Genomic DNA, 27213 nt, shown 5'->3' with positions numbered 1-27213 from the left:
GGAGGCGTTGCACGAATGCGTGTACATAAAGTGGTTTAGATGCCGCTGCCGCTCCTTGGTCCGAACATACGCCTGCCACAGATGTGCAGGCTTTGACCACAAGGTGTCGCAATGTCGCCTAAAGGAGAACGTGTGCCACCGGTGTGGACAGAACGGCCACAACGTTGCACGGTGTCCCAACCCCGTGGACTACCGCAACTGCCGCTTCAAGGGGTACCCTGCAGCACATTCCATGCTGTCAGCGGCGTGCCCGATCTACGCAGCGGTACTGGCGAGGGTGCAAGCGAGTCATTAATTTTTAGCTTCATCCAAGCTAATTGTGGCCGTGGCCGAGCGGCTGTGATGGAACTCGGAGCCATCATGCGCAGCTCTGGCCGTCAGTTCGCACTGGTCCAGGAGCCGTACGTCGATGGAGCAGGGCGGATTACCGGCCTTCCTTCTGGAATGCGAGTATTCCAGGACCGCCGAGGAAAAGCTGCTATCATCGTCGACGAACCGGACGCCATCTGCATGCCAATGGAGACCCTTACCACGGATTTTGGAGTATGCGTCAGAGTTACGGGAAGATTCGGCTCAATCTTCCTATGCTCCGTGCATAGATCACCGAGATGATCCATGGGGGCACGTCTACAGGATTTGCCGAGGCGAGGAGATTGGATGCCTTCGAACGGATGGTAGGCTGGTCGCAACATGGCGCGACTGTGCGGGTGTGCTCGTTCGCAACTTCTTTCCTGTTGCGGAGTCGAATGCACACATTGCCATCCCGATCGAGGCTCCACCGGCCCTCGAAGCTTTCGAGGTTGATGCATGCGTCGCCAGGTTGAAGAGCAGACGCTCTCCCGGCATGGACGGCATCACAGGTGCCATTTGCAAGGCATTGTGGCGTGCCATCCCTCAGCACATGACAGCGATGTATTCCCGCTGCCTGGAGACAGGGTATTTCCCAACGGAATGGAAGCATCCTAGGGTGGTTCCACTTCTGAAGGGACCCGATAAGGACCGGACCGATCCTACCTCATATCGGGGTATCTGTCTGTTGCCAGTGCTGGGCAAAGTGCTTGAGGGCATCATGGTGAATCGTCTGAAGGACACCATTCCGGATGGCTGCAGATGGCAATTTGGCTTTCGCCAAGGACGTTGTGGGGAGGATGCTTGGAAACACGTCGTGAGTACTGTTTCGGCCAGCCGGTCGAAATACGTGCTCGGAGTCTTCGTGGACTTCAAGGGACCCTTCGACAACGTCGAGTGGAATGCTGCACTACGCCGCCTCCTTGAGTTGGGATGCCGGGAAGCAAGCTTGTGGCGAAGTTTCTTCTCCGGCCGGAGTGCGAGCATCGTCAGTAGGCATGGAGTAGCCACTGTTCCGGTGACACGAGGTTGCCCGCAGGGGTCCATAAGTGGTCCATTTATATGGAACATCTTAATGGACGTGTTGCTCCAGCGCTTAGAGCCCCTTGGTGCGCTCAGCGCGTATGCTGACGACTTGCTCCTCCTCATCGAAGGGAATGCCCGATCAGAGCTCGAACAAAAGGGAGGGGAGTTAATGTCCATCGTAGGCGCTTGGGGAGTTGAAGTCGGCGTTGCCGTTTCAACTAGCAAGACGGCAATCATGCTGCTCAAAGGCATACTTAGACGGCCGCCAGTGGTACGGTTTGCTGGAGCAAGCCTGCCATATAAGCGCAAGTATCGGTACCTGCGGTTGAGTTTTCTCCCGCACATCACGGGCTTGCGTGATAAGCTGACCGGAGTCGTAGGGGCATTGTCGCGCGTACTGCGGGTTGACTGGGGACTCAGTCCCCGCGCAAAGCGGACAATATATGCCGGACTCATGGTGCCCTGCGCACTATTTGGTGCCTCGGTTTGGTCTGTCGTGACGACGACGCAAGTGGTTGCCAGGAGGCATCTGCTTGCGTGCCAAAGGATCATCCTGATTGGATGCCTACCGGTATGCCGAACAGTGTCCACCATGGCGCTGCAAGTACTAGCTGGAGCCCCCCCGTTTGATCTGGTTGCCAGACGCCTGGCACCCAGGCGCACCGCTTCATCCCGAACGCAGGCTTCGTTTACAGCGAACGAAGGTTTGGCTTCACGCTGCGCGCTGGGTTCCTGCTGACGGGCCACGGATCGCTCAATGCATTTCTGCATGGAAGAAGCCTTAGCGACACGCCAGCATGTCTATGCGGCGCAGAACGCGAGGATTGGCAGCACTTCCTATGTGCTTGTCCCCTCTATGCAGACTTGCGAGACCTCGATGGACTTGGAGTGCAGTACACGGATGGCGACTGAGCCTTCTCCGATGTGACGGCTTCTCAGGAGAGAATGCGGACTCTCGACGGGTTCGCCGGACTGGCGTTCTCCAGGCGACAGCAGCTGCTGAACGCGCAAGCGGCGCACGGGCTGGGTGGATTCCCTATCCAGGCCGGTCGGGGCTAAAAGGGAGGATCGAGCTGAGTCCTTAAGATCGGTACCACGGGTTGTGCAGTTCCAAGGCTGCACATTGAGGTCGGCCCCCTAGTGGGAGTATCGTGGTGGCTGTGGTTGATACCCAAACGTTACGCGGGGAGAGCCGCTAGGCTCCTCGTGGAGTTGCGCTCTCAACCGGGTTCCGAGACCCATAGATCGGAAGACGTGTTAGATACACCTCGCCCCTCACCAAGGGGGATTGTATGCCCGACCAGGATACTTTCAATTGGTACCGGAAGAGTCGCTATGTACATAGCTATAGCTTCTTTTTAGGGGCGCTAACTGGCGCATCGTACCAGGTTCCTGCGTATGTAGCGGTGGTGCGTGATGGCGTGATATATGTATGTAGTAGTTTAAGTTGCTTGATGGCAACGAGTAACATTTATTTGATAAGTATGTTGGACTTAAAATTATAACAGCTCCAAGTTTTACAAGTATGTTTGTGAATAATTATATGCGTGTACGTCTGATGCGTGGCTGAACTGACAACTGACTGATCTCTCTCTCTTGCTATCGGCTCTCTCAGAGCCGATTACTGCTCTATCCCGACGACACGACGAAAACACGACCGCTTCGTGTCTCTCTCTTTCCTTCGTTTCCTACATTCGGCTGTCCTGACGGACCATTCGCCTCGGATGGGTCTAGCCAAGGTTTCATATATTCTGAAACTGTAGAGGTCTTATAGGGACCCTCAGTATCCCCAATCTTTTCGACTTCGTACCTTCCATGATTCTTTACCCTAACCACCTTATACGGCCCTAGATACTTTCCTTTTAGCTTTAATCCAGTACCATACTGAGTACGCTTGATAGCTACTAGCTCATTAACCTCATACTGTCTATCTAGTTTCCTTTTTAAGTCAAAACTCTTCTTGTTTTCCTGCTGTAACCGTGCAATGTTTTCAACTACTTCCTTTCTAATTTTTTCGCGGTCCTTGTTCAACTCTTCGATAAGTGATTCTTCCAATATTTCTTTTATTTTTGGATCCATTCCTATACGCATGTCTAGCCCAGTCAATATCTTGAAAGGTGTTACCTTGGTACTTCGCGGCTCAACACTGTTGATCATTTGCTGTACTTTTCCTAGGTGCTTATACCAACTACCGGAATTACCCTGACACAATTTCGACAACATAGGCACCACTATCTTGTGCATCCTTTCGACTTGACCATTCCCACGTGGAACGCCTGTGGCAATCATTAAATGCTGTATTTTCTCTCTCTCACAATATTCACGAAACAAATTGGACATAAACGCTGCACCCCTATCCGTCACTATTCTGTTCGGATTACCAAAACTAGTCCCCTGAATTTCCAAGCACTTAACGACCTCTTCAACACTTGTACTACGTGTAGAATATAACCAAACAAACTTAGAAAATCCATCAACGACAACCAGTATATAATTGTACTGTTTTTTATTCATTTCCATTGGTCCAACGTGATCAATGTGATACGTTTGTAACGACCTATCACCCTTGTCTATTGGTTGCAAATAACCCTCACGTTTTCCTGTCTTTTCATTGACAATGATACACTCGACACAACTATTTATTACGCGCCATACTTTGTCTTTTAACTTCGGAATATAATACGACTTTTCAATGATATCTTGTGTCTTTTTAACTAAAAAATGTCCTTGCTTATGTGCTATTGATATAATCTCATTTTCCAACTGAGCTGGTACTACGATGAGCTCCTTATCCGGATCCTTAAACAAAATCTGATTCTGAATATAATAATCCTCATATTCCTTGTCCTCCACAATACTTTTAACAGCCTTAACCCAATTGTCGGTTAGCTGAGCTTCTTTCAAACGATGAGCTATACTTTCGGTCACCATAAAACAAGATACACGACTCAACGCGTCAACGTGCCTCATCTTCGTTCCTGAGCGATGTTCTATAACATAATTAAAATCTTGTAGGTACATGGCCCAACGTGCTACTCTCAAAGGAACGTCTTTCTTTTTGATCGTCATTGTAAATGCATTACAATCTGTGACAATTTTGAACTTTATACCCAAAACGTATACACGCCATTTCGCTAAAGCTTCGATAATTGCCAGAACCTCAAGGTCATAAGCAGGATATTTCTCTTCACATGGCTTAGTCCTACGGCTCATATATTGAACTGGATGGAATTGGCTGTCTTCCAAACTCTTTTGCAGTAACACGGCTCCATACCCCCATTTTGATGCATCAGTATGGATTTCTGTCTCCAACTTCGGGTTGTACATTTCTAAAACAGGTCTACTAATCAATGCTACCTTTAGTTGTTCAAACGCAACCTGATGTATCTCCTTAAATTCAAATTTAACATCCTTCCGCAGCAGATCTGTCAATGGTTTTGCAATAACAGCATAACCCTCAATAAACTTTCGGAAATAAGAAGTCAATCCTATGAAACGCTGCACTGTTTTTTTATCAACTGGCACTGGGAACTTTTCGACTGCCCTCGTCTTCTCATCACTTGGTCTTATCGTATTCTTTTCTATTATATACCCCAGAAAATTAACCTTTGGTCGTATCAGCTGACACTTTCTCCAATTTATACGTAGCCCATTCATTTCCGCTATCTTCAGTACTTTTCTCAACTTTAACAAACTCTCTTCTATATCTTGACTACAAATAATAACGTCATCCATATAGACTGCTGCTTCATTATTCTTTACCAAATCTCTCAACACAGCCATTATAAATCTGGTAAACACCGCTGGAGAATTTGAAATTCCAAATGGTACATATAAAAATTCGAACTGACCATTCTGAGTCACAAAAGACGTATATTTTTGAGACTCGACTTCTACAGGCACATGGAAAAAACCATTCGTTAAATCCAACGTGGTGAAATACTTTGCACCCTGCAGTTTCTCCAACACTGTATCCATATGTGACATTGGAAAGTTATCGCGAACTATTTTCTCATTCAGCTTTCGGTAATCACAGCATAGTCTCTTGCTACCGTTCTTTTTCGGTACCAACACTACTGGTGATGCATACTCCGATGTACTTGGCTTTATAATCTTCTGAGCCAGCCACTCTTCCACTTGCTTGTCCACGATTTCCTGTTCACACAACGGTAATCGTCTCGGATGCTGGAAAACTGGTATCTCATCCACTAACACAATTTTCATTTTTATCGGCGCATCTACATTTCTCTGAGGTTGGTACTTTCCTACCATACCCCTAACCTCTCTAGCATGTATTTCACTGAGATGACCAACATCAATTGAAAACTCCTTCTCAACTTCGTCAATACTTGACATGCAAATGCCTTTATATTCATTAAACAATTCCACGCATGAGGACGATGCTACCTGATCAAGTTTCTCATCTTTATCCTCGCCACAAACTCTACGAACAAATCTTGTTCCTGTCTTAGAAACTTGCATGTCCACATGATCCAGAATAGTCCTTCCTAAAATGGCTTCAAAACCAATATCCTCGTCTGGAATGACATGAAATTCTACCTCCATTCCAATCTCATCGATTTTCACTGGTATCGAAAAGCTACCAAAAGTTACAACTTGACTATCTCCAATACCTGTTAAACATTTCTCCTGGCCGATCAGTTCAAGATTTCCAAATTTCAAAAATACCCTCCTGCGAATTAAACACAAATCTGCTCCAGTATCAATCAAACCTTGGAATACCAAATTCGCGTACTTAATATCCTTTAATTCCAAACCTGATGGAGTGAAAATACCTGACGGCTTATTGACGACTTCCTTATCTCGAATAATGTTCGTATTCGATCTCTTTTCTTGTCTGGTTTCGACCTTGACATTACAGCTTGCAGCACGGTGTCCTGGTTGGCCACATTTGAAACAACAAAAATCATTTTTGGGACAATTTTTCCTCAATTGCGATTTGTCTCCACACTTAAAACATTTCCTTAAATTCTCTGCCATCGACCCTTTCACCGAACTCTCACTTTTATTACTCAGCGGCCAATTCTTACTCATCGGCTTGGATCCGCCTCTAGCTTTCTGGTAAACATCGATCTGAAATTTAAGCTCCTTTAAGTTTCTAGCTTGGTACAGCATTGCCTTACTTGCCCTAGCGTCTGGTATACCATCCACAAAATATTCGATTAAACTCTCATCATCTAGTTTAATTGGCTTGGCTATCTCCATTAACGCATACAAAAACTCATGCAACGACTCTCCTTTTTTCTGCTGGCGCTTTTGCAACATTCTATGTACTTCTACGGACGACAGTTTAACACTAAACTCATCCAACAGAGCTGCCTTCAACGAATTCCAGTTACGAATATCACGCAAACTACGAACGAAAGTTTTTGCTGCACCAAATAACAACTGCTTGGCATAAATGAATAATTGTAATTGACTCCATTGAACAGTAGCTGCGCATTCTTCTAATTCCTCTATCCATTGATTGATGTCGGGGTTATTAGAACCAGAAAATTGTGACACACTACCTTCCACGTCTTTAAGCGTAAACCAAGATTTATACTCTGCCTGTCGCGTACCTGGTTGAACTGCTACGGTATCATCCACTGCTGTTACTACGGACTCATTCTCTGACTCTTCTTCATCCTCAACTGGAAAGCCGTGATGTATTAATAGTCTATCTTGCAAATCGCGCTTTCGTCCCGTCGTCTGCAACGCAAGCTCTCTTAACTTCTCTCGCAAATCTGCGACTCTCAGTGTCATTATCTCTTCAACTTGCATCGTGACGATTTAAATACAAAATAATTGATATTAGCTTATATCTAAGAAAATGTAATTAAATCAACTTAAACAACCTTATTACTGCTGGCCTGTTAACAATTTTCCAGTTAACATCGATTTCGAAAACGCCTTTAAAGTCGTCACTGTTAACGATCGCTTCTCTGTGAGCACCTTACTATGGGTTTACCCTTGTTAACTCTCGCTTCTGCGCAGAACTTTCCAGACTCAAAATTTGACGCACACACACCACCACATCCAGATCTCGCTTGCCTGTCGATGTCGCTGTTGCCGTCCTCTCTTTGTTGCCTTGCCTTGCTCTCGCTGTTCGCCGTTAACTCGTTGTCGCTTCCCGAATCGTCGCTGCTTCTGCTGTTACAAAATGGTCGTCTCCTTGCTGCTTGTCTCTTCTTGTAGTTGTAGTCTCCGTCCGACGCAGTGCAACACAACAACAATCAATGTTCTTTGATTCTTGCTGTTTGCTGCCGTCGTTTTGTCGCTTCTGCTTCCTTTGGAACGAACGCACTCAGATTGTCGTCTCTGTGCCGCTTGTCTCCTTGTAGCTCTAGCCTCTCAGACGCAATGCACAACAACAACAACGAAGGTTTTGATTCTTGCTGTGTTTGCTGCCGTCTGCCGTCGTTTTGTCGCTTCTGCTCTCTTTGGAACGAACGCGCTCAGATTGTCGTCTCTGTGCCGCTTGTCTCCTTGTAGCTCTAGCCTCTCAGACGCAATGCACAACAACAACAACGAAGGTTTTGATTCTTGCTGTGTTTGCTGCCGTCTGCCGTAGTTTTGTCGCTTCTGCTCTCTTTGGAAAGAACGCGCTCAGATTGTCGTCTCTGTGCCGCTTGTCTCCTTGTAGCTCTAGCCTCGTGTTCGCCAAAATTTACAAATACACGCACAAATCTCACTTGCAAATGTTGTTGTCTTGGGCTTATTTTCGGACGAGCCCCCAATTTGTAGTAGTTTAAGTTGCTTGATGGCAACGAGTAACATTTATTTGATAAGTATGTTGGACTTAAAATTATAACAGCTCCAAGTTTTACAAGTATGTTTGTGAATAATTATATGCGTGTACGTCTGATGCGTGGCTGAACTGACAACTGACTGATCTCTCTCTCTTGCTATCGGCTCTCTCAGAGACGATTACTGCTCTATCCCGACGACACGACGAAAACACGACCGCTTCGTGTCTCTCTCTTTCCTTCGTTTCCTACATGTATATATATCGCACTAATCGAGGCTAAGCTGCAAATAAACATTAGACGCCGTGGTTGAAATCCCTCCTGAGGAACCGCCACGTAAAATAAAGCTGAGAGATCAGATTCATTCTGCTGATATGCCACCGCCAACTCCACCCACCCCCAATACACACACCCCGCCTATTGTTATAAGAACAATCAAGTGCCTCTATAACAATCCGTTCGCTGCCAGTCGGCTATCTGGAGCTACTGATTATACTTTTGCGCGGAACTTAGGCACCTTATATTTCATCTTGAATCAGTATCGGATCACCGCAAAATTATATATCTGCTATAGGAAACATCAGCCAGAACTATAATTTGTACTGGATCGTGCTTTAATATCACTATACGCTCATACATAAGTACCAAATATAGATGGTTGGGTATGTTGCGTGGGGAGCCCAACATCCATTTTGACAGATACAGATTTATTGGTCATCTGACTTTAGGAGCACATGCATGCAGGATACTTCCAATTCTAGAAATCCAATATATCTATGTTAAATTCCACTTACAAGAGTATTTCATTTTCGGCGTAAGGCTTCATTTCAGGGGCATTTTTCTATTTATTGAATGGCATTATTTGGCATTACCTACCAAAATAATTGAATGGGCGTAAATCGCCTGGAGAGCATCTAATCTGGCTCTTAACACACATCATCGTACTCATCACGCCGAAAACACATGTAGGTAGGTTTCTAAACTGTGACAAAATTCCTATTCCAACGGTCACATGGCGGTCATGGCGTCCTCATTGATGTTCATCGTGTGGAGGAGCATCGAACGGGCAGTGGACACATTCAACCAGGTAGCAGCGAAGTGGAGCGGCTGGCCTGCTGATAATCGCCTATCGTTTGATATGGGTTGAACATTTCAAGTGTTTCACTGGGGAGAATCCGCTTTGCACCCGGTTCCTTGTTTTGTGTTAATGCAATAGAGATGTTTTTCCCTAGAAAACATTCTATTTTGTTTCAAGTATGGCACTGCACATACACACAAGCCATGGTTCGACGATAATTTACAGATAATTTCCACTCATCATATCCTCAGAATGGATTAGTGCTTTGGGTACATTCAAGTCTTTATTACGTCGCATACAAAAGTGTTTACAGTTTCAGTTTAGCCGCATTTATGGCATAGCTGCAGGATGATCGAAATGGTGTTATATAACGAAACGGCTGGGTGCAGTGATCCATATGGATTTCTACTTCTTACGCTCTGCCTCCTCCATGGCGCGCATCATTTTGGCATCATGCTTCTCGTGATGCTCCCTTATGGCACGCTGGAGCTCCTCGCGATGACCTGCAGCGGTGTGCCTGAAAGGAGCGAGTGGAATCAATGAGATGTGTCCCAAAGGAACGCAACGGAGTGGAGACAATGTGCTACCTTGTCCGTTTTGCTTGTTAAAATGCTTGATGAGGCGACGCTTCTTGGAGGACTCCGGAAGGCTCTGAATGTGCGCGTACAGCTGCGCCAGTGCAGTGTCCGTGTAATTGCTGTTGTTTGCCGCTGCCGTGGCGGCACGATCTACAAAAGTGTACACCGTGTTGACCGTCGAGTCGTCCGAGATGGATTCTTCAAGGGTTTGCTCCGGTGACATGGTTTTTTGCGTTTGCACTCAAGAAAGTATGCCCGAATATCGGTGGCTAGCTTTCCGGGAACTTCGAAGATTTCCAGACCCTGCTGAATCATGTAGGACACAATGCTGGACATCTTCTTCGCCGTATAGTGGAGCGCCTCAGGCGGCATTTGCCTGGGGCAAATCAGGTGCGGTGTAAACAAGATGGCCAAATTCTCCGCGGACATCTTGTTGCTCTCCTCACGCGCTGCCACCGAATGGAGCATTTTAATAATGTGCTGCAGTAACTCGCGATGCTCTTCGGGGAGCAGGAGAAGGAGCAGCTGCACCGAGTTGAGAAGATGTTGTTGGCGCTCTGCGGTAGCCGCCACCTGACCCCCCATTAATGCCTGGCTAAGCGGCGCTATCTGAAGATGTGCTGGATAGTGGGCGTCTGTAAGCAAAGGCTCTGGCAGCTCGGCCAGAAAGCTCTTAAAAACAGTGGCACAGTCGTGAGCCGAGAATCCTGTCAGTTCCAAATCCAAGGGCTGGTCGTGCTGTATGTGCATTCGTAGCTCGTTCTGCCTGGAAACGGCTCCTGTCTTGCGAAATAGTCCCTCCTGGGTGAGATCTGCAGAATAGCATTTCCGCATTTAGAATAATTCAATTTTCCGGACTCTCCCTGTCACTTACTCTTCTCCAGCATAAGAAACTCTTTGAGCTCCTCCAGGTGCATCAGAAAGCCTGCATCAATTTGTTGCTGCAGCGTTTCAGTGGGACTGTTGCCTGCCGACTTACTGCCTGCCCCAGCCGTGCAGCCTGTGGCAGGTCCGCGATTCTTCTTGGAGAGGCGATTCCACTTCTTTATCTTGCCCTTATCTTCGTAGACGATTTCATGGTACGGCATGTCAAACCTGCAACCCATAAATCGGTAAGCACTATATTTCGATGGGATGGCAGAGTCGCTCGTGGCAACTTACTCGTCGGTGTTTAGTTCCAGCTCGAAGGAGAGGTGCATGCGCACCAGAGACTTGTATTTTTCATAATTGCTGTTGCGCATGCGTGTCGCTAGGTCGCGGTCATTAAATTCATTGATGTTGGCGTATTCCATGTCCATTGTTATACGCAAGGGCGTATACAGGGCGACAGCAGTAGCCAAAGCAACAAAACAACAACAGCACAGCACAAACGAAAAGGACTTCCGTAGATTCGAATCCCAGCACTCACACGCTCACTTTAACAAATATTACTTTTCTAAAAGTACAATATAGAAGGTTTGTGGCCTGACAGCATATTTGTTGATAGCTTTGCTGGTGGAATTTATTTGCGGAAAATTGGGCGAGACGCGCTGCAAAAATTGAAATATTGAACTGGCAGAGCTGTCACTGGCGTCCAAAGAACATTTTGTGCGAAAACGCCATGTCAATGTTAAAGAATTATAAGCTGTACACTAATGCTTCTTTATTTACAGCTGAAATTAGTTAGTAAATCTCTTAAAGAACTCGAAATTACAAATTTCGGACCAGCCGATTGAGGCGCCCATACACATGACGCCAAAGCTGGCCGATAAACCGGCTATATACTGTGGTAGGACCGATCCCTTGGACATGTTGTGTTCTGTTCTGTTCTCCGTGATGCAAAAAATGGAACTGAAACTGACACGCAGACCGTTATTTGGCTTGACAAATTGCCCTGCATGAGATAACCAAAGCGTCGACGCTGGCGTACAACTGGCACGCTGGCAGAGGGGGAAATACTTGAAGTTGGAGAGAGTCGTAAATCAGATTCTACAGTTTCCCTTTAGAACGGCGGCGGAGGCAGAGGTGTGGAAAGCGCGCTTAAACGTAAGCAAAAGTCCCCAAAAAGCAATCGGAATCTGAAACAGCTAATTAAATGACTGCTGATATGCCACCCTGAAGGGGCTGATGCCGCCAGAGGCTTCCATGGGAATCCTCGTCGCTACCAACCGGTACGACGAGTTGGTCATGGCCCTGGCTGGAGAAAAGGTGCGCCTGGAGGAGAGGGCAAGGATGCCGCCTCCACCGAGACCCGCTGCTGCTGCCCACACGGGCACCACCGTGCGTATGCGACAGCCTTCCCAGGCCTGCCCGCACCGAGCGCCGTCGCTGCACCGATCCAAGGCCTAGGGATACCTGGTCTGCTCTAATAAGGAGCAAGAACCCGGAGGAGACCAGCAAGGAGCTTGTGGAGCGAGTAACGAAGACCGTGGTGCCGGCACTTGGAGTCCGCGTCCACGAGGTTCGCGAGCTGAAGAGCGGAGGAGCGATTATTCGCACCCCTTCAGTGAGCGAACTGAGGAAGGTAGTGGCCAGCAGCAAATTCACCGAAGCAGGACTGGTGGTCAAGAAGAGGCCGGAGACCAAGCCTCAGGTCGTGGTGTATGACGTGGACACGTCGATCACACCTGAAGAGTTCATGGAGGAGCTCTTCGCGAAGAACCTGGAGGAGACCATGACTGCCGCGGAGTTTAAAAAGTCGGTTCACCTGGGCAGTAAACCCTGGTCGGTCACCGACGGCGCCACGATCAACGTGACGCTAGAGGTCGACGCGAAGGCAAAGGAGGCGTTGCACGAATGCGTGTACATAAAGTGGTTTAGATGCCGCTGCCGCTCCTTGGTCCGAACATACGCCTGCCACAGATGTGCAGGCTTTGACCACAAGGTGTCGCAATGTCGCCTAAAGGAGAACGTGTGCCACCGGTGTGGACAGAACGGCCACAACGTTGCACGGTCTCCCAACCCCGTGGACTGCCGCAACTGCCGCTTCAAGGGGTACCCTGCAGCACATTCCATGCTGTCAGCGGCGTGCCCGATCTACGCAGCGGTACTGGCGAGGGTGCAAGCTAGACATTAATGTTTAGCTTCATCCAAGCTAATTGTGGCCGTGGCCGAGCGGCTGTGATGGAACTCGGAGCCATCATGCGCAGCTCTGGCCGTCAGTTCGCACTGGTCCAGGAGCCGTACGTCGATGGAGCAGGGCGGATTACCGGCCTTCCTTCTGGAATGCGAGTATTCCAGGACCGCCGAGGAAAAGCTGCTATCATCGTCGACGAACCGGACGCCATCTGCATGCCAATGGAGACCCTTACCACGGATTTTGGAGTATGCGTCAGAGTTACGGGAAGATTCAGCTCAATCTTCCTATGCTCCGTGCATAGATCACCGAGATGATCCATGGGGGCACGTCTACAGGATTTGCCGAGGCGAGGAGATTGGATGCCTTCGAACGGATGGTAGGCTGGTCGCAACATGGCGCGACTGTGCGGGTGTGCTCGTTCGCAACTTCTTTCCTGTTGCGGAGTCGAATGCACACATTGCCATCCCGATCGAGGCTCCACCGGCCCTCGAAGCTTTCGAGGTTGATGCATGCGTCGCCAGGTTGAAGAGCAGACGCTCTCCCGGCATGGACGGCATCACAGGTGCCTTTTGCAAGGCATTGTGGCGTGCCATCCCTCAGCACATGACAGCGATGTATTCCCGCTGCCTGGAGACAGGGTATTTCCCAACGGAATGGAAGCATCCTAGGGTGGTTCCACTTCTGAAGGGACCCGATAAGGACCGGACCGATCCTACCTCATATCGGGGTATCTGTCTGTTGCCAGTGCTGGGCAAAGTGCTTGAGGGCATCATGGTGAATCGTCTGAAGGACACCATTCCGGATGGCTGCAGATGGCAATTTGGCTTTCGCCAAGGACGTTGTGTGGAGGATGCTTGGAAACACGTCGTGAGTACTGTTTCGGCCAGCCGGTCGAAATACGTGCTCGGAGTCTTCGTGGACTTCAAGGGAGCCTTCGACAACGTCGAGTGGAATGCTGCACTACGCCGCCTCCTTGAGCTGGGATGCCGAGAAGCAAGCTTGTGGCGAAGTTTCTTCTCCGGCCGGAGTGCGAGCATCGTCAGTAGGCATGGAGTAGCCACTGTTCCGGTGACACGAGGTTGCCCGCAGGGGTCCATAAGTGGTCCCTTTATATGGAACATCTTAATGGACGTGTTGCTCCAGCGCTTAGAGCCCCTTGGTGCGCTCAGCGCGTATGCTGACGACTTGCTCCTCCTCATCGAAGGGAATGCCCGATCAGAGCTCGAACAAAAGGGAGGTGAGTTAATGTCCATCGTAGGCGCTTGGGGAGTTGAAGTCGGCGTTGCCGTTTCAACTAGCAAGACGGCAATCATGCTGCTCAAAGGCATACTTAGACGGCCGCCAGTGGTACGGTTTGCTGGAGCAAGCCTGCCATATAAGCGCAAGTATCGGTACCTGGGCATCACGGTCGGCGAGCGGTTGAGTTTTCTCCCGCACATCACGGGCTTGCGTGATAAGCTGACCGGAGTCGTAGGGGCATTGTCGCGCGTACTGCGGGTTGACTGGGGACTCAGTCCCCGCGCAAAGCGGACAATATATGCCGGACTCATGGTGCCCTGCGCACTATTTGGTGCCTCGGTTTGGTCTGTCGTGACGACGACGCAAGTGGTTGCCAGGAGGCATCTGCTTGCGTGCCAAAGGATCATCCTGATTGGATGCCTACCGGTATGCCGAACAGTGTCCACCATGGCGCTGCAAGTACTAGCTGGAGCCCCCCCGTTTGATCTGGTTGCCAGACGCCTGGCAATCAGCTTCAAACTAAAGCGTGACTACCCGCTGGAGGAGAGCGATTGGCTGTACGGCGAAGATTTGGCAAATCTTAGCTGGAAGCAGAAGATGGCGCGACTAGACGAAGGCCTGTTGTGCGAGTGGCAACGCAGATGGGATGATGGTGACTCCCCAGGTCGGGTGACGCACCGCTTCATCCCGAACGCAGGCTTCGTTTACAGCGAACAAAGGTTTGGCTTCACGCTGCGCGCTGGGTTCCTGCTGACGGGCCACGGATCGCTCAATGCATTTCTGCATGGAAGAAGCCTTAGCGACACGCCAGCATGTCTATGCGGCGCAGAACGCGAGGATTGGCAGCACTTCCTATGTGCTTGTCCCCTCTATGCAGACTTGCGAGACCTCGATGGACTTGGAGTGCAGTACACGGATGGCGACTGGACCTTCTCCGATGTGACGGCTTCTCAGGAGAGAATGCGGACTCTCGACGGGTTCGCCGGACTGGCGTTCTCCAGGCGACAGCAGCTGCTGAACGCGCAAGCGGCGCACGGGCTGGGTGGATTCCCTATCCAGGCCGGTCGGGGCTAAAAGGGAGGATCGAGCTGAGTCCTTAAGATCGGTACCACGGGTTGTGCAGTTCCAAGGCTGCACATTGAGGTCGGCCCCCTAGTGGGAGTATCGTGGTGGCTGTGGTTGATACCCAAACGTTACGCGGGGATAGCCGCTAGGCTCCTCGTGGAGTTGCGCTCTCAACCGGGTGCCGAGACCCATAGATCGGAAGACGTGTTAGATACACCTCGCCCCTCACCAAGGGGATTGTATGCCCGACCAGGATACTTTCAATTGGTACCGGAAGAGTCGCTATGTACATAGCTATAGCTTCTTTTTAGGGGCGCTAACTGGCGCATCGTACCAGGTTCCTGCGTATGTAGCGGTGGTGCGTGATGGCGTGATATATGTATATATATCGCACTAATCGAGGCTAAGCTGCAAATAAACATTAGACGCCGTGGTTGAAATCCCTCCCTGAGGAACCGCCACGTAAAATAAAGCTGAGAGATCAGATTCATTCTGCTGATATGCCACCGCCAACTCCACCCACCCCCAATACACACACCCCGCCTATTGTTATAAGAACAATCAAGTGCCTCTATAACAATCCGTTCGCTGCCAGTCGGCTATCTGGAGCTACTGATTATACTTTTGCGCGGAACTTAGGCACCTTATATTTCATCTTGAATCAGTATCGGATCACCGCAAAATTATATATCTGCTATAGGAAACATCAGCCAGAACTATAATTTGTACTGGATCGTGCTTTAATATCACTATACGCTCATACATAAGTACCAAATATAGATGGTTGGGTATGTTGCGTGGGGAGCCCAACATCCATTTTGACAGATACAGATTTATTGGTCATCTGACTTTAGGAGCACATGCATGCAGGATACTTCCAATTCTAGAAATCCAATATATCTATGTTAAATTCCACTTACAAGAGTATTTCATTTTCGGCGTAAGGCTTCATTTCCGGGGCATTTTTCTATTTATTGAATGGCATTATTTGGCATTACCTACCAAAATAATTGAATGGGCGTAAATCGCCTGGAGAGCATCTAATCTAATCTTAACACACATCATCGTACTCATCACGCCGAAAACACATGTAGGTAGGTTTCTAAACTGTGACAAAATTTTTATTCCAACGGTCACATGGCGGTCATGGCGTCCTCATTGATGTTCATCGTGTGGAGGAGCATCGAACGGGCAGTGGACACATTCAACCAGGTAGCAGCGAAGTGGAGCGGCTGGCCTGCTGATAATCGCCTATCGTTTGATATGGGTTGAACATTTCAAGTGTTTCACTGGGGAGAATCCGCTTTGCACCCGGTTCCTTGTTTTGTGTTAATGCAATAGAGATGTTTTGCCCTAGAAAACATTCTATTTTGTTTCAAGTATGGCACTGCACATACACACAAGCCATGGTTCGACGATAATTTACAGATAATTTCCACTCATCATATCCTCAGAATGGATTAGTGCTTTGGGTACATTCAAGTCTTTATTACGTCGCATACAAAAGTGTTTACAGTTTCAGTTTAGCCGCATTTATGGCATAGCTGCAGGATGATCGAAATGGTGTTATATAACGAAACGGCTGGGTGCAGTGATCCATATGGATTTCTACTTCTTACGCTCTGCCTCCTCCATGGCGCGCATCATTTTGGCATCATGCTTCTCGTGATGCTCCCTTATGGCACGCTGGAGCTCCTCGCGATGACCTGCAGCGGTGTGCCTGAAAGGAGCGAGTGGAATCAATGAGCTGTGTCCCAAAGGAACGCAATGGAGTGGAGACAATGTGCTACCTTGTCCGTTTTGCTTGTTAAACTGCTTGATGAGGCGACGGTTCTTGGAGGACTCCGGAAGGCTCTGAATGTGCGCGTACAGCTGCGCCAGTGCAGTGTCCGTATAATTGCTGTTGTTTGCCGCTGCCGTGGCGGCACGATCTACAAAAGTGTACACCGTGTTGACCGTCGAGTCGTCCGATATGGATTCTTCAAGGGTTTGCTCCGGTGACATGGTTTTTTTGCGTTTGCGCTCAAGAAAGTACGCCCGAATATCGGTGGCTAGCTTTCCGGGAACTTCGAAGATTTCCAGACCCTGCTGAATCATGTAGGACACAATGCTGGACATCTTCTTCGCAAATCAGGTGCGGTGTAAACAAGATGGCCAAATTCTCCGCGGACATCTTGTTGCTCTCCTCACGCGCTGCCACCGAATGGAGCATTTTAATAATGTGCTGCAGTAACTCGCGATGCTCTTCGGGGAGCAGGAGAAGAAGCAGCTGCACCGAGTTGAGAAGATGTTGTTGGCGCTCTGCGGTAGCCGCCACCTGACCCCCCATTAATGCCTGGCTAAGCGGCGCTATCTGAAGATGTGCTGGATAGTGGTCGTCTGTAAGCAAAGGCTCTGGCAGCTCGGCCAGAAAGCTCTTAAAAACAGTGGCACAGTCGTGAGCCGAGAATCCTGTCAGTTCCAAATCCAAGGGCTGGTCGTGCTGTATGTGCATTCGTAGCTCGTTCTGCCTGGAAACGGCTCCTGTCTTGCGAAATAGTCCCTCCTGGGTGAGATCTGCAGAATAGCATTTCCGCATTTAGAATAATTCAATTTTCCGGACTCTCCCTGTCACTTACTCTTCTCCAGCATAAGAAACTCTTTGATCTCCTCCAGGTGCATCAGAAAGCCTGCATCAATTTGTTGCTGCAGCGTTTCAGTCGGACTGTTGCCCGCCGACTAACTGCCTGCCCCAGCCGTGCAGCCTGTGGCAGGTCCGCGATTCTTCTTGGAGAGGCGATTCCACTTCTTTTTCTTGCCCTTATCTTCGTAGACGATTTCATGGCACGGCATGTCGAACCTGCAACCCATAAATCGGTAAGCACTATATTTCGATGGGATGGCAGCGTCGCTCGTGGCAAACTTACTCGTCGGTGTTTAGTTCCAGCTCGAAGGAGATGTGCATGCGCACCAGAGACTTGTATTTTTCATAATTGCTGTTGCGCATGCGTGTCGCTAGGTCGCGGTCATTAAAATCATTGATGTTGGCGTATTCCATGTCCATTGTTATACGCAAGGGCGTTTACAGGGCGACAGCAGTAGCCAAAGCAACAAAACAACAACAGCACAGCACAAACGAAAAGGACTTCCGTAGATTCGAATCCCAGCACTCACACGCTCACTTTAACATATATTACTTTTCTAAAAGTACAATATAGAAGGTTTGTGGCCTGACAGCATATTTGTTGATAGCTTTGCTGGTGGAATTTAATTGCGGAAAATTGGGCGAGACGCGCTGCAAAAATTGAAATATTGAACTGGCAGAGCTGTCACTGGCGTCCAAAGAACATTTTGTGCGAAAACGCCATGTCAATGTTAAAGAATTATAAGCTGTACACTAATGCTTCTTTATTTACAGCTGAAATTAGTTAGTAAATCTCTTAAAGAACTCGAAATTACAAATTTCGGACCAGCCGATTGAGGCGGCCATACACATGGCGCCAAAGCTGGCCGATAAACCGGCTATATACTGTGGTAGGACCGATCCCTTGGACATGTTGTGTTCTGTTCTGTTCTCCGTGATGCAAAAAATGGAACTGAAACTGACACGCAGACCGTTATTTGGCTTGACAAATTGCCCTGCATGAGATAACCAAAGCGTCGACGCTGGCGTACAACTGGCACGCTGGCAGAGGGGGAAATACTTGAAGTTGGAGAGAGTCGTAAATCAGATTCTACAGTTTCCCTTTAGAACGGCGGCGGAGGCAGAGGTGTGGAAAGCGCGCTTTAACGTAAGCAAAAGTCCCCAAAAAGCAATCGGAATCTGAAACAGCTAATTAAATGACTGCTGATATGCCACCGCCACCTCCACCCACCCTTAATACTCACACCCCGCCTATTGTTATAAGAACAATCAAGTGCCTCTATAGCAATCCGTTCGCTGCCAGTCGGCTATCTACTGATTATACTTTTGCGCGGAACTTAGGCACTTTATATTTCATCTTGCTACGCTACGAAAATGGTATTTATTACACACAGATTGAATCAGTATCGGATCACCGCAAAATTATATATCTGCTATAGGAAACATCAGCCAGAACTATAATTTGTACTGATCGTGCTTTAATATCATATACGCTCATACATAAGTACCAAATTATGAGAAATAGTTCCTGGGTGAGATCTGCAGAATAGCATTTCCGCATTTAGAATATATTCAATTTATCCGGACTCTCCCTGTCACTTACTCTTCTCCAGCATAAGAAACTCTTTGAGCTCCTCCAGGTGCATCAGAAAGCCTGCATCAATTTGTTGCTGCAGCGTTTCAGTGGGACTGTTGCCTGCCGACTTACTGCCTGCCCCAGCCGTGCAGCCTGTGGCAGGTCCGCGATTCTTCTTGGAGAGGCGATTCCACTTCTTTATCTTGCCCTTATCTTCGTAGACGATTTCATGGTACGGCATGTCGAACCTGCAACCCATAAATCGGTAAGCACTATATTTCGATGGGATGGCAGCGTCGCTCGTGGCAACTTACTCGTCGGTGTTTAGTTCCAGCTCGAAGGAGGTGCATGCGCACCAGAGACTTGTATTTTTCATAATTGCTGTTGCGCATGCGTGTCGCTAGGTCGCGGTCATTAAATTCATTGATGTTGGCGTATTCCATGTCCATTGTTATACGAAAGGGCGTATACAGGGCGACAGCAGTAGCCAAAGCAACAAAACAACAACAGCACAGCACAAACGAAAAGGACTTCCGTAGATTCGAATCCCAGCACTCACACGCTCACTTTAACAAATATTACTTTTCTAAAAGTACAATATAGAAGGTTTGTGGCCTGACAGCATATTTGTTGATAGCTTTGCTGGTGGAATTTATTTGCGGAAAATTGGGCGAGACGCGCTGCAAAAATTGAAATATTGAACTGGCAGAGCTGTCACTGGCGTCCAAAGAACATTTTGTGCGAAAACGCCATGTCAATGTTAAAGAATTATAAGCTGTACACTAATGCTTCTTTATTTACAGCTGAAATTAGTTAGTAAATCTCTTAAAGAACTCGAAATTACAAATTTCGGACCAGCCGATTGAGGCGCCCATACACATGGCGCCAAAGCTGGCCGATAAACCGGCTATATACTGTGGTAGGACCGATCCCTTGGACATGTTGTGTTCTGTTCTGTTCTCCGTGATGCAAAAAATGGAACTGAAACTGACACGCAGACCGTTATTTGGCTTGACAAATTGCCCTGCATGAGATAACCAAAGCGTCGACGCTGGCGTACAACTGGCACGCTGGCAGAGGGGGAAATACTTGAAGTTGGAGAGAGTCGTAGATCAGATTCTACAGTTTCCCTTTAGAACGACGGCGGAGGCAGAGGTGTGGAAAGCGCGCTTTAACGTAAGCAAAAGTCCCCAAAAAGCAATCGGAATCTGAAACAGCTAATTAAATGACTGCTGATATGCCACCGCCACCTCCACCCACCCCCAATACACACACCCCGCCTATTGTTATAAGAACAATCAAGTGCCTCTATAACAATCCGTTCGCTGCCAGTCGGCTATCTGGAGCTACTGATTATACTTTTGCGCGGAACTTAGGCACTTTATATTTCATCTTGAATCAGTATCGGATCACCGCAAAATTATATATCTGCTATAGGAAACATCAGCCAGAACTATAATTTGTACTGGATCGTGCTTTAATATCACTATACGCTCATACATAAGTACCAAATATAGATGGTTGGGTATGTTGCGTGGGGAGCCCAACATCCATTTTAAAAGATACAGATTTATTGGTCATCTGACTTTAGGAGCACATGCATGCAGGATACTTCCAATTCTAGAAATCCAATATATCTATGTGGAATTCCACTTACAAGAGTATTTCATTTTCGGCGTAAGGCTTCATTTCCGGGGCATTTTTCTATTTATTGCATCGTGTGAAAGTAGATAATAGCATTACCTACCAAAATAATTGAATGGGCGTAAATCGGCTGGAGAGCATCTAATCTGGCTCTTAACACACATCATCGTACTCATCACGCCGAAAACACATGTAGGTAGGTTTCTAAACTGTGACAAAATTCCTATTCCAACGGTCACATGGCGGTCAAGTTATCAGGAAAGTGGCGTCCTCATTGATGTTGATCGTTTGGATTTGAATTTGTATACGCGTGTGGAGGAGCATCGAACGGGCAGTGGACACATTCAACCAGGTGGCAGCGAAGTGGAGCGGCTGGCCTGCTGATAATCGTCTATCGTTTGATATGGGTTGAACATTTCAAGTGTTCCACTGGGGAGAATCCGCTTTGCACCCGGTTCCTTGTTTTGTGTTAATGCAATAGAGGTGTTTTTCCCTAGATAACATTCTATTTTGTTTCAAGTATGGCACTGCACATACACACAAGCCATGGTTCGACGATAATTTACAGATAATTTCCACTCATCATATCCTCAGAATGGATTAGTGCTTTGGGTACATTCAAGTCTTTATTACGTCGCATACAAAAGTGTTTACAGTTTCAGTTTAGCCGCATTTATGGCATAGCTGCAGGATGATCGAAATGGTGTTATATAACGAAACGGCTGGGTGCAGTGATCCATATGGATTTCTACTTCTTACGCTCTGCCTCCTCCATGGCGCGCATCATTTTGGCATCATGCTTCTCCCTTATGGCACGCTGGAGCTCCTCGCGATGACCTGCAGCGGTGTGACTGAAAGGAGCGAGTGGAATCAATGAGCTGTGTCCCAAAGGAACGCAACGGAGTGGAGACAATGTGCTACCTTGTCCGTTTTGCTTGTTAAACTGCTTGATGAGGCGACGCTTCTTGGAGGACTCCGGAAGGCTCTGAATGTGCGCGTACAGCTGCGCCAGTGCAGTGTCCGTGTAATTGCTGTTGTTTGCCGCTGCCGTGGCGGCACGATCTACAAAAGTGTACACCGTGTTGACCGTCGAGTCGTCCGAGATGGATTCTTCAAGGGTTTGCTCCGGTGACATGGTTTTTTGCGTTTGCACTCAAGAAAGTATGCCCGAATATCGGTGGCTAGCTTTCCGGGAACTTCGAAGATTTCCAGACCCTGCTGAATCATGTAGGACACAATGCTGGACATCTTCTTCGCCGTATAGTGGAGCGCCTCAGGCGGCATTTGCCTGGGGCAAATCAGGTGCGGTGTAAACAAGATGGCCAAATTCTCCGCGGACATCTTGTTGCTCTCCTCACGCGCTGCCACCGAATGGAGCATTTTAATAATGTGCTGCAGTAACTCGCGATGCTCTTCGGGGAGCAGGAGAAGGAGCAGCTGCACCGAGTTGAGAAGATGTTGTTGGCGCTCTGCGGTAGCCGCCACCTGACCCCCCATTAATGCCTGGCTAAGCGGCGCTATCTGAAGATGTGCTGGATAGTGGGCGTCTGTAAGCAAAGGCTCTGGCAGCTCGGCCAGAAAGCTCTTAAAAACAGTGGCACAGTCGTGAGCCGAGAATCCTGTCAGTTCCAAATCCAAGGGCTGGTCGTGCTGTATGTGCATTCGTAGCTCGTTCTGCCTGGAAACGGCTCCTGTCTTGCGAAATAGTCCCTCCTGGGTGAGATCTGCAGAATAGCATTTCCGCATTTAGAATAATTCAATTTTCCGGACTCTCCCTGTCACTTACTCTTCTCCAGCATAAGAAACTCTTTGAGCTCCTCCAGGTGCATCAGAAAGCCTGCATCAATTTGTTGCTGCAGCGTTTCAGTGGGACTGTTGCCTGCCGACTTACTGCCTGCCCCAGCCGTGCAGCCTGTGGCAGGTCCGCGATTCTTCTTGGAGAGGCGATTCCACTTCTTTATCTTGCCCTTATCTTCGTAGACGATTTCATGGTACGGCATGTCGAACCTGCAACCCATAAATCGGTAAGCACTATATTTCGATGGGATGGCAGCGTCGCTCGTGGCAACTTACTCGTCGGTGTTTAGTTCCAGCTCGAAGGAGAGGTGCATGCGCACCAGAGACTTGTATTTTTCATAATTGCTGTTGCGCATGCGTGTCGCTAGGTCGCGGTCATTAAATTCATTGATGTTGGCGTATTCCATGTCCATTGTTATACGAAAGGGCGTATACAGGGCGACAGCAGTAGCCAAAGCAACAAAACAACAACAGCACAGCACAAACGAAAAGGACTTCCGTAGATTCGAATCCCAGCACTCACACGCTCACTTTAACAAATATTACTTTTCTAAAAGTACAATATAGAAGGTTTGTGGCCTGACAGCATATTTGTTGATAGCTTTGCTGGTGGAATTTATTTGCGGAAAATTGGGCGAGACGCGCTGCAAAAATTGAAATATTGAACTGGCAGAGCTGTCACTGGCGTCCAAAGAACATTTTGTGCGAAAACGCCATGTCAATGTTAAAGAATTATAAGCTGTACACTAATGCTTCTTTATTTACAGCTGAAATTAGTTAGTAAATCTCTTAAAGAACTCGAAATTACAAATTTCGGACCAGCCGATTGAGGCGCCCATACACATGGCGCCAAAGCTGGCCGATAAACCGGCTATATACTGTGGTAGGACCGATCCCTTGGACATGTTGTGTTCTGTTCTGTTCTCCGTGATGCAAAAAATGGAACTGAAACTGACACGCAGACCGTTATTTGGCTTGACAAATTGCCCTGCATGAGATAACCAAAGCGTCGACGCTGGCGTACAACTGGCACGCTGGCAGAGGGGGAAATACTTGAAGTTGGAGAGAGTCGTAAATCAGATTCTACAGTTTCCCTTTAGAACGGCGGCGGAGGCAGAGGTGTGGAAAGCGCGCTTTAACGTAAGCAAAAGTCCCCAAAAAGCAATCGGAATCTGAAACAGCTAATTAAATGACTGCTGATATGCCACCGCCACCTCCACCCACCCCCAATACACACACCCCGCCTATTGTTATAAGAACAATCAAGTGCCTCTATAACAATCCGTTCGCTGCCAGTCGGCTATCTGGAGCTACTGATTATACTTTTGCGCGGAACTTAGGCACTTTATATTTCATCTTGCTACGAAAATGTATTTATTACACACAGATTGAATCAGTATCGGATCACCGCAAAATTATATATCTGCTATAGGAAACATCAGCCAGAACTATAATTTGTACTGGATCGTGCTTTAATATCACTATACGCTCATACATAAGTACCAAATATAGATGGTTGGGTATGTTGCGTGGGGAGCCCAACATCCATTTTGAAAGATACAGATTTATTGGTCATCTGACTTTAGGAGCACATGCATGCAGGATACTTCCAATTCTAGAAATCCAATATATCTATGTGGAATTCCACTTACAAGAGTATTTCATTTTCGGCGTAAGGCTTCATTTCCGGGGCATTTTTCTATTTATTGCATCGTGTGAAAGTAGATAATAGCATTACCTACCAAAATAATTGAATGGGCGTAAATCGGCTGGAGAGCATCTAATCTGGCTCTTAACACACATCATCGTACTCATCACGCCGAAAACACATGTAGGTAGGTTTCTAAACTGTGACAAAATTCCTATTCCAACGGTCACATGGCGGTCAAGTTATCAGGAAAGTGGCGTCCTCATTGATGTTGATCGTTTGGATTTGAATTTGTATACGCGTGTGGAGGAGCATCGAACGGGCAGTGGACACATTCAACCAGGTGGCAGCGAAGTGGAGCGGCTGGCCTGCTGATAATCGTCTATCGTTTGATATGGGTTGAACATTTCAAGTGTTCCACTGGGGAGAATCCGCTTTGCACCCGGTTCCTTGTTTTGTGTTAATGCAATAGAGGTGTTTTTCCCTAGATAACATTCTATTTTGTTTCAAGTATGGCACTGCACATACACACAAGCCATGGTTCGACGATAATTTACAGATAATTTCCACTCATCATATCCTCAGAATGGATTAGTGCTTTGGGTACATTCAAGTCTTTATTACGTCGCATACAAAAGTGTTTACAGTTTCAGTTTAGCCGCATTTATGGCATAGCTGCAGGATGATCGAAATGGTGTTATATAACGAAACGGCTGGGTGCAGTGATCCATATGGATTTCTACTTCTTACGCTCTGCCTCCTCCATGGCGCGCATCATTTTGGCATCATGCTTCTCGTGATGCTCCCTTATGGCACGCTGGAGCTCCTCGCGATGACCTGCAGCGGTGTGCCTGAAAGGAGCGAGTGGAATCAATGAGCTGTGTCCCAAAGGAACGCAACGGAGTGGAGACAATGTGCTACCTTGTCCGTTTTGCTTGTTAAACTGCTTGATGAGGCGACGCTTCTTGGAGGACTCCGGAAGGCTCTGAATGTGCGCGTACAGCTGCGCCAGTGCAGTGTCCGTGTAATTGCTGTTGTTTGCCGCTGCCGTGGCGGCACGATCTACAAAAGTGTACACCGTGTTGACCGTCGAGTCGTCCGAGATGGATTCTTCAAGGGTTTGCTCCGGTGACATGGTTTTTTGCGTTTGCACTCAAGAAAGTATGCCCGAATATCGGTGGCTAGCTTTCCGGGAACTTCGAAGATTTCCAGACCCTGCTGAATCATGTAGGACACAATGCTGGACATCTTCTTCGCCGTATAGTGGAGCGCCTCAGGCGGCATTTGCCTGGGGCAAATCAGGTGCGGTGTAAACAAGATGGCCAAATTCTCCGCGGACATCTTGTTGCTCTCCTCACGCGCTGCCACCGAATGGAGCATTTTAATAATGTGCTGCAGTAACTCGCGATGCTCTTCGGGGAGCAGGAGAAGGAGCAGCTGCACCGAGTTGAGAAGATGTTGTTGGCGCTCTGCGGTAGCCGCCACCTGACCCCCCATTAATGCCTGGCTAAGCGGCGCTATCTGAAGATGTGCTGGATAGTGGGCGTCTGTAAGCAAAGGCTCTGGCAGCTCGGCCAGAAAGCTCTTAAAAACAGTGGCACAGTCGTGAGCCGAGAATCCTGTCAGTTCCAAATCCAAGGGCTGGTCGTGCTGTATGTGCATTCGTAGCTCGTTCTGCCTGGAAACGGCTCCTGTCTTGCGAAATAGTCCCTCCTGGGTGAGATCTGCAGAATAGCATTTCCGCATTTAGAATAATTCAATTTTCCGGACTCTCCCTGTCACTTACTCTTCTCCAGCATAAGAAACTCTTTGAGCTCCTCCAGGTGCATCAGAAAGCCTGCATCAATTTGTTGCTGCAGCGTTTCAGTGGGACTGTTGCCTGCCGACTTACTGCCTGCCCCAGCCGTGCAGCCTGTGGCAGGTCCGCGATTCTTCTTGGAGAGGCGATTCCACTTCTTTATCTTGCCCTTATCTTCGTAGACGATTTCATGGTACGGCATGTCGAACCTGCAACCCATAAATCGGTAAGCACTATATTTCGATGGGATGGCAGCGTCGCTCGTGGCAACTTACTCGTCGGTGTTTAGTTCCAGCTCGAAGGAGAGGTGCATGCGCACCAGAGACTTGTATTTTTCATAATTGCTGTTGCGCATGCGTGTCGCTAGGTCGCGGTCATTAAATTCATTGATGTTGGCGTATTCCATGTCCATTGTTATACGAAAGGGCGTATACAGGGCGACAGCAGTAGCCAAAGCAACAAAACAACAACAGCACAGCACAAACGAAAAGGACTTCCGTAGATTCGAATCCCAGCACTCACACGCTCACTTTAACAAATATTACTTTTCTAAAAGTACAATATAGAAGGTTTGTGGCCTGACAGCATATTTGTTGATAGCTTTGCTGGTGGAATTTATTTGCGGAAAATTGGGCGAGACGCGCTGCAAAAATTGAAATATTGAACTGGCAGAGCTGTCACTGGCGTCCAAAGAACATTTTGTGCGAAAACGCCATGTCAATGTTAAAGAATTATAAGCTGTACACTAATGCTTCTTTATTTACAGCTGAAATTAGTTAGTAAATCTCTTAAAGAACTCGAAATTACAAATTTCGGACCAGCCGATTGAGGCGCCCATACACATGGCGCCAAAGCTGGCCGATAAACCGGCTATATACTGTGGTAGGACCGATCCCTTGGACATGTTGTGTTCTGTTCTGTTCTCCGTGATGCAAAAAATGGAACTGAAACTGACACGCAGACCGTTATTTGGCTTGACAAATTGC

The 27213-nt window shown here is 47.9% G+C and overlaps 2 protein-coding genes and 2 pseudogenes across 7 annotated transcripts in view; all 4 read right to left on the bottom strand.

Annotated features, from left to right (window-relative positions):
• LOC117194433 (rho GTPase-activating protein 19-like) overlaps positions 1–11294 on the bottom strand; it is a 29366-nt gene extending 18072 nt beyond the window's left edge. Inside the window, exons 1-3 of one of the 6 annotated variants that reach the window (XM_033399001.1) lie at positions 10941–11294; positions 10654–10874; positions 10116–10591 (exon numbers count right to left, since the gene is read on the bottom strand). In XM_033399001.1, the coding sequence (XP_033254892.1) occupies positions 10116–10591; positions 10654–10874; positions 10941–11077 (834 nt within the window). In that variant the 5' untranslated portion in view covers positions 11078–11294. Of the gene's footprint in view, positions 1–9945; positions 10592–10653; positions 10875–10940 lie in introns of all 6 variants that reach the window. The other 5 variants (XM_033399003.1, XM_033399004.1, XM_033399002.1 and 2 more) reach the window with 5 other exon arrangements.
• A 5870-nt stretch (positions 11295–17164) lies between these two features.
• LOC117194850 (rho GTPase-activating protein 19-like) lies at positions 17165–19716 on the bottom strand. Its single transcript, XM_033399321.1, has 3 exons — positions 19655–19716; positions 19368–19588; positions 17165–17697 (listed from the first exon to the last, which is right to left on the bottom strand). Exons 1-3 carry the CDS (start codon positions 19714–19716, stop codon positions 17165–17167), a joined length of 816 nt encoding a protein of 271 aa, XP_033255212.1.
• A 382-nt stretch (positions 19717–20098) lies between these two features.
• Positions 20099–24130, bottom strand: LOC117194437 (annotated as a pseudogene).
• Positions 24131–25024: 894 nt separating this feature from the next.
• LOC117194434 lies at positions 25025–26835 on the bottom strand (annotated as a pseudogene).
• Between the last annotated feature and the right edge of the window lie 378 nt (positions 26836–27213).

This window comes from Drosophila miranda (genome assembly GCF_003369915.1).
Source record: "Drosophila miranda strain MSH22 chromosome Y unlocalized genomic scaffold, D.miranda_PacBio2.1 Contig_Y3_pilon, whole genome shotgun sequence".
In the NCBI taxonomy this organism is placed as follows: domain Eukaryota; kingdom Metazoa; phylum Arthropoda; class Insecta; order Diptera; family Drosophilidae; genus Drosophila; species Drosophila miranda.
Note: the sequence above shows the minus strand (reverse complement) of the source record. Positions and strands in the feature narration are given on the sequence as shown.

Bases quoted from the DNA above. Each gene is read 5' to 3' on its own strand.
- LOC117194850 (XM_033399321.1), bottom strand. From the start codon at position 19,716: ATGAAAAATACAAGTCTCTGGTGCGCATGCACCTCCTTCGAGCTGGAA. The intron at 19,589-19,654 runs GTAAGTTGCCAC...TATGGGTTGCAG, and splicing joins CTGGAACTAAACACCGACGA to GTTCGACATGCCGTACCATG. The intron at 17,698-19,367 runs GTAAGTGACAGG...GCTATTCTGCAG, and splicing joins GTTTCTTATGCTGGAGAAGA to ATCTCACCCAGGAGGGACTA.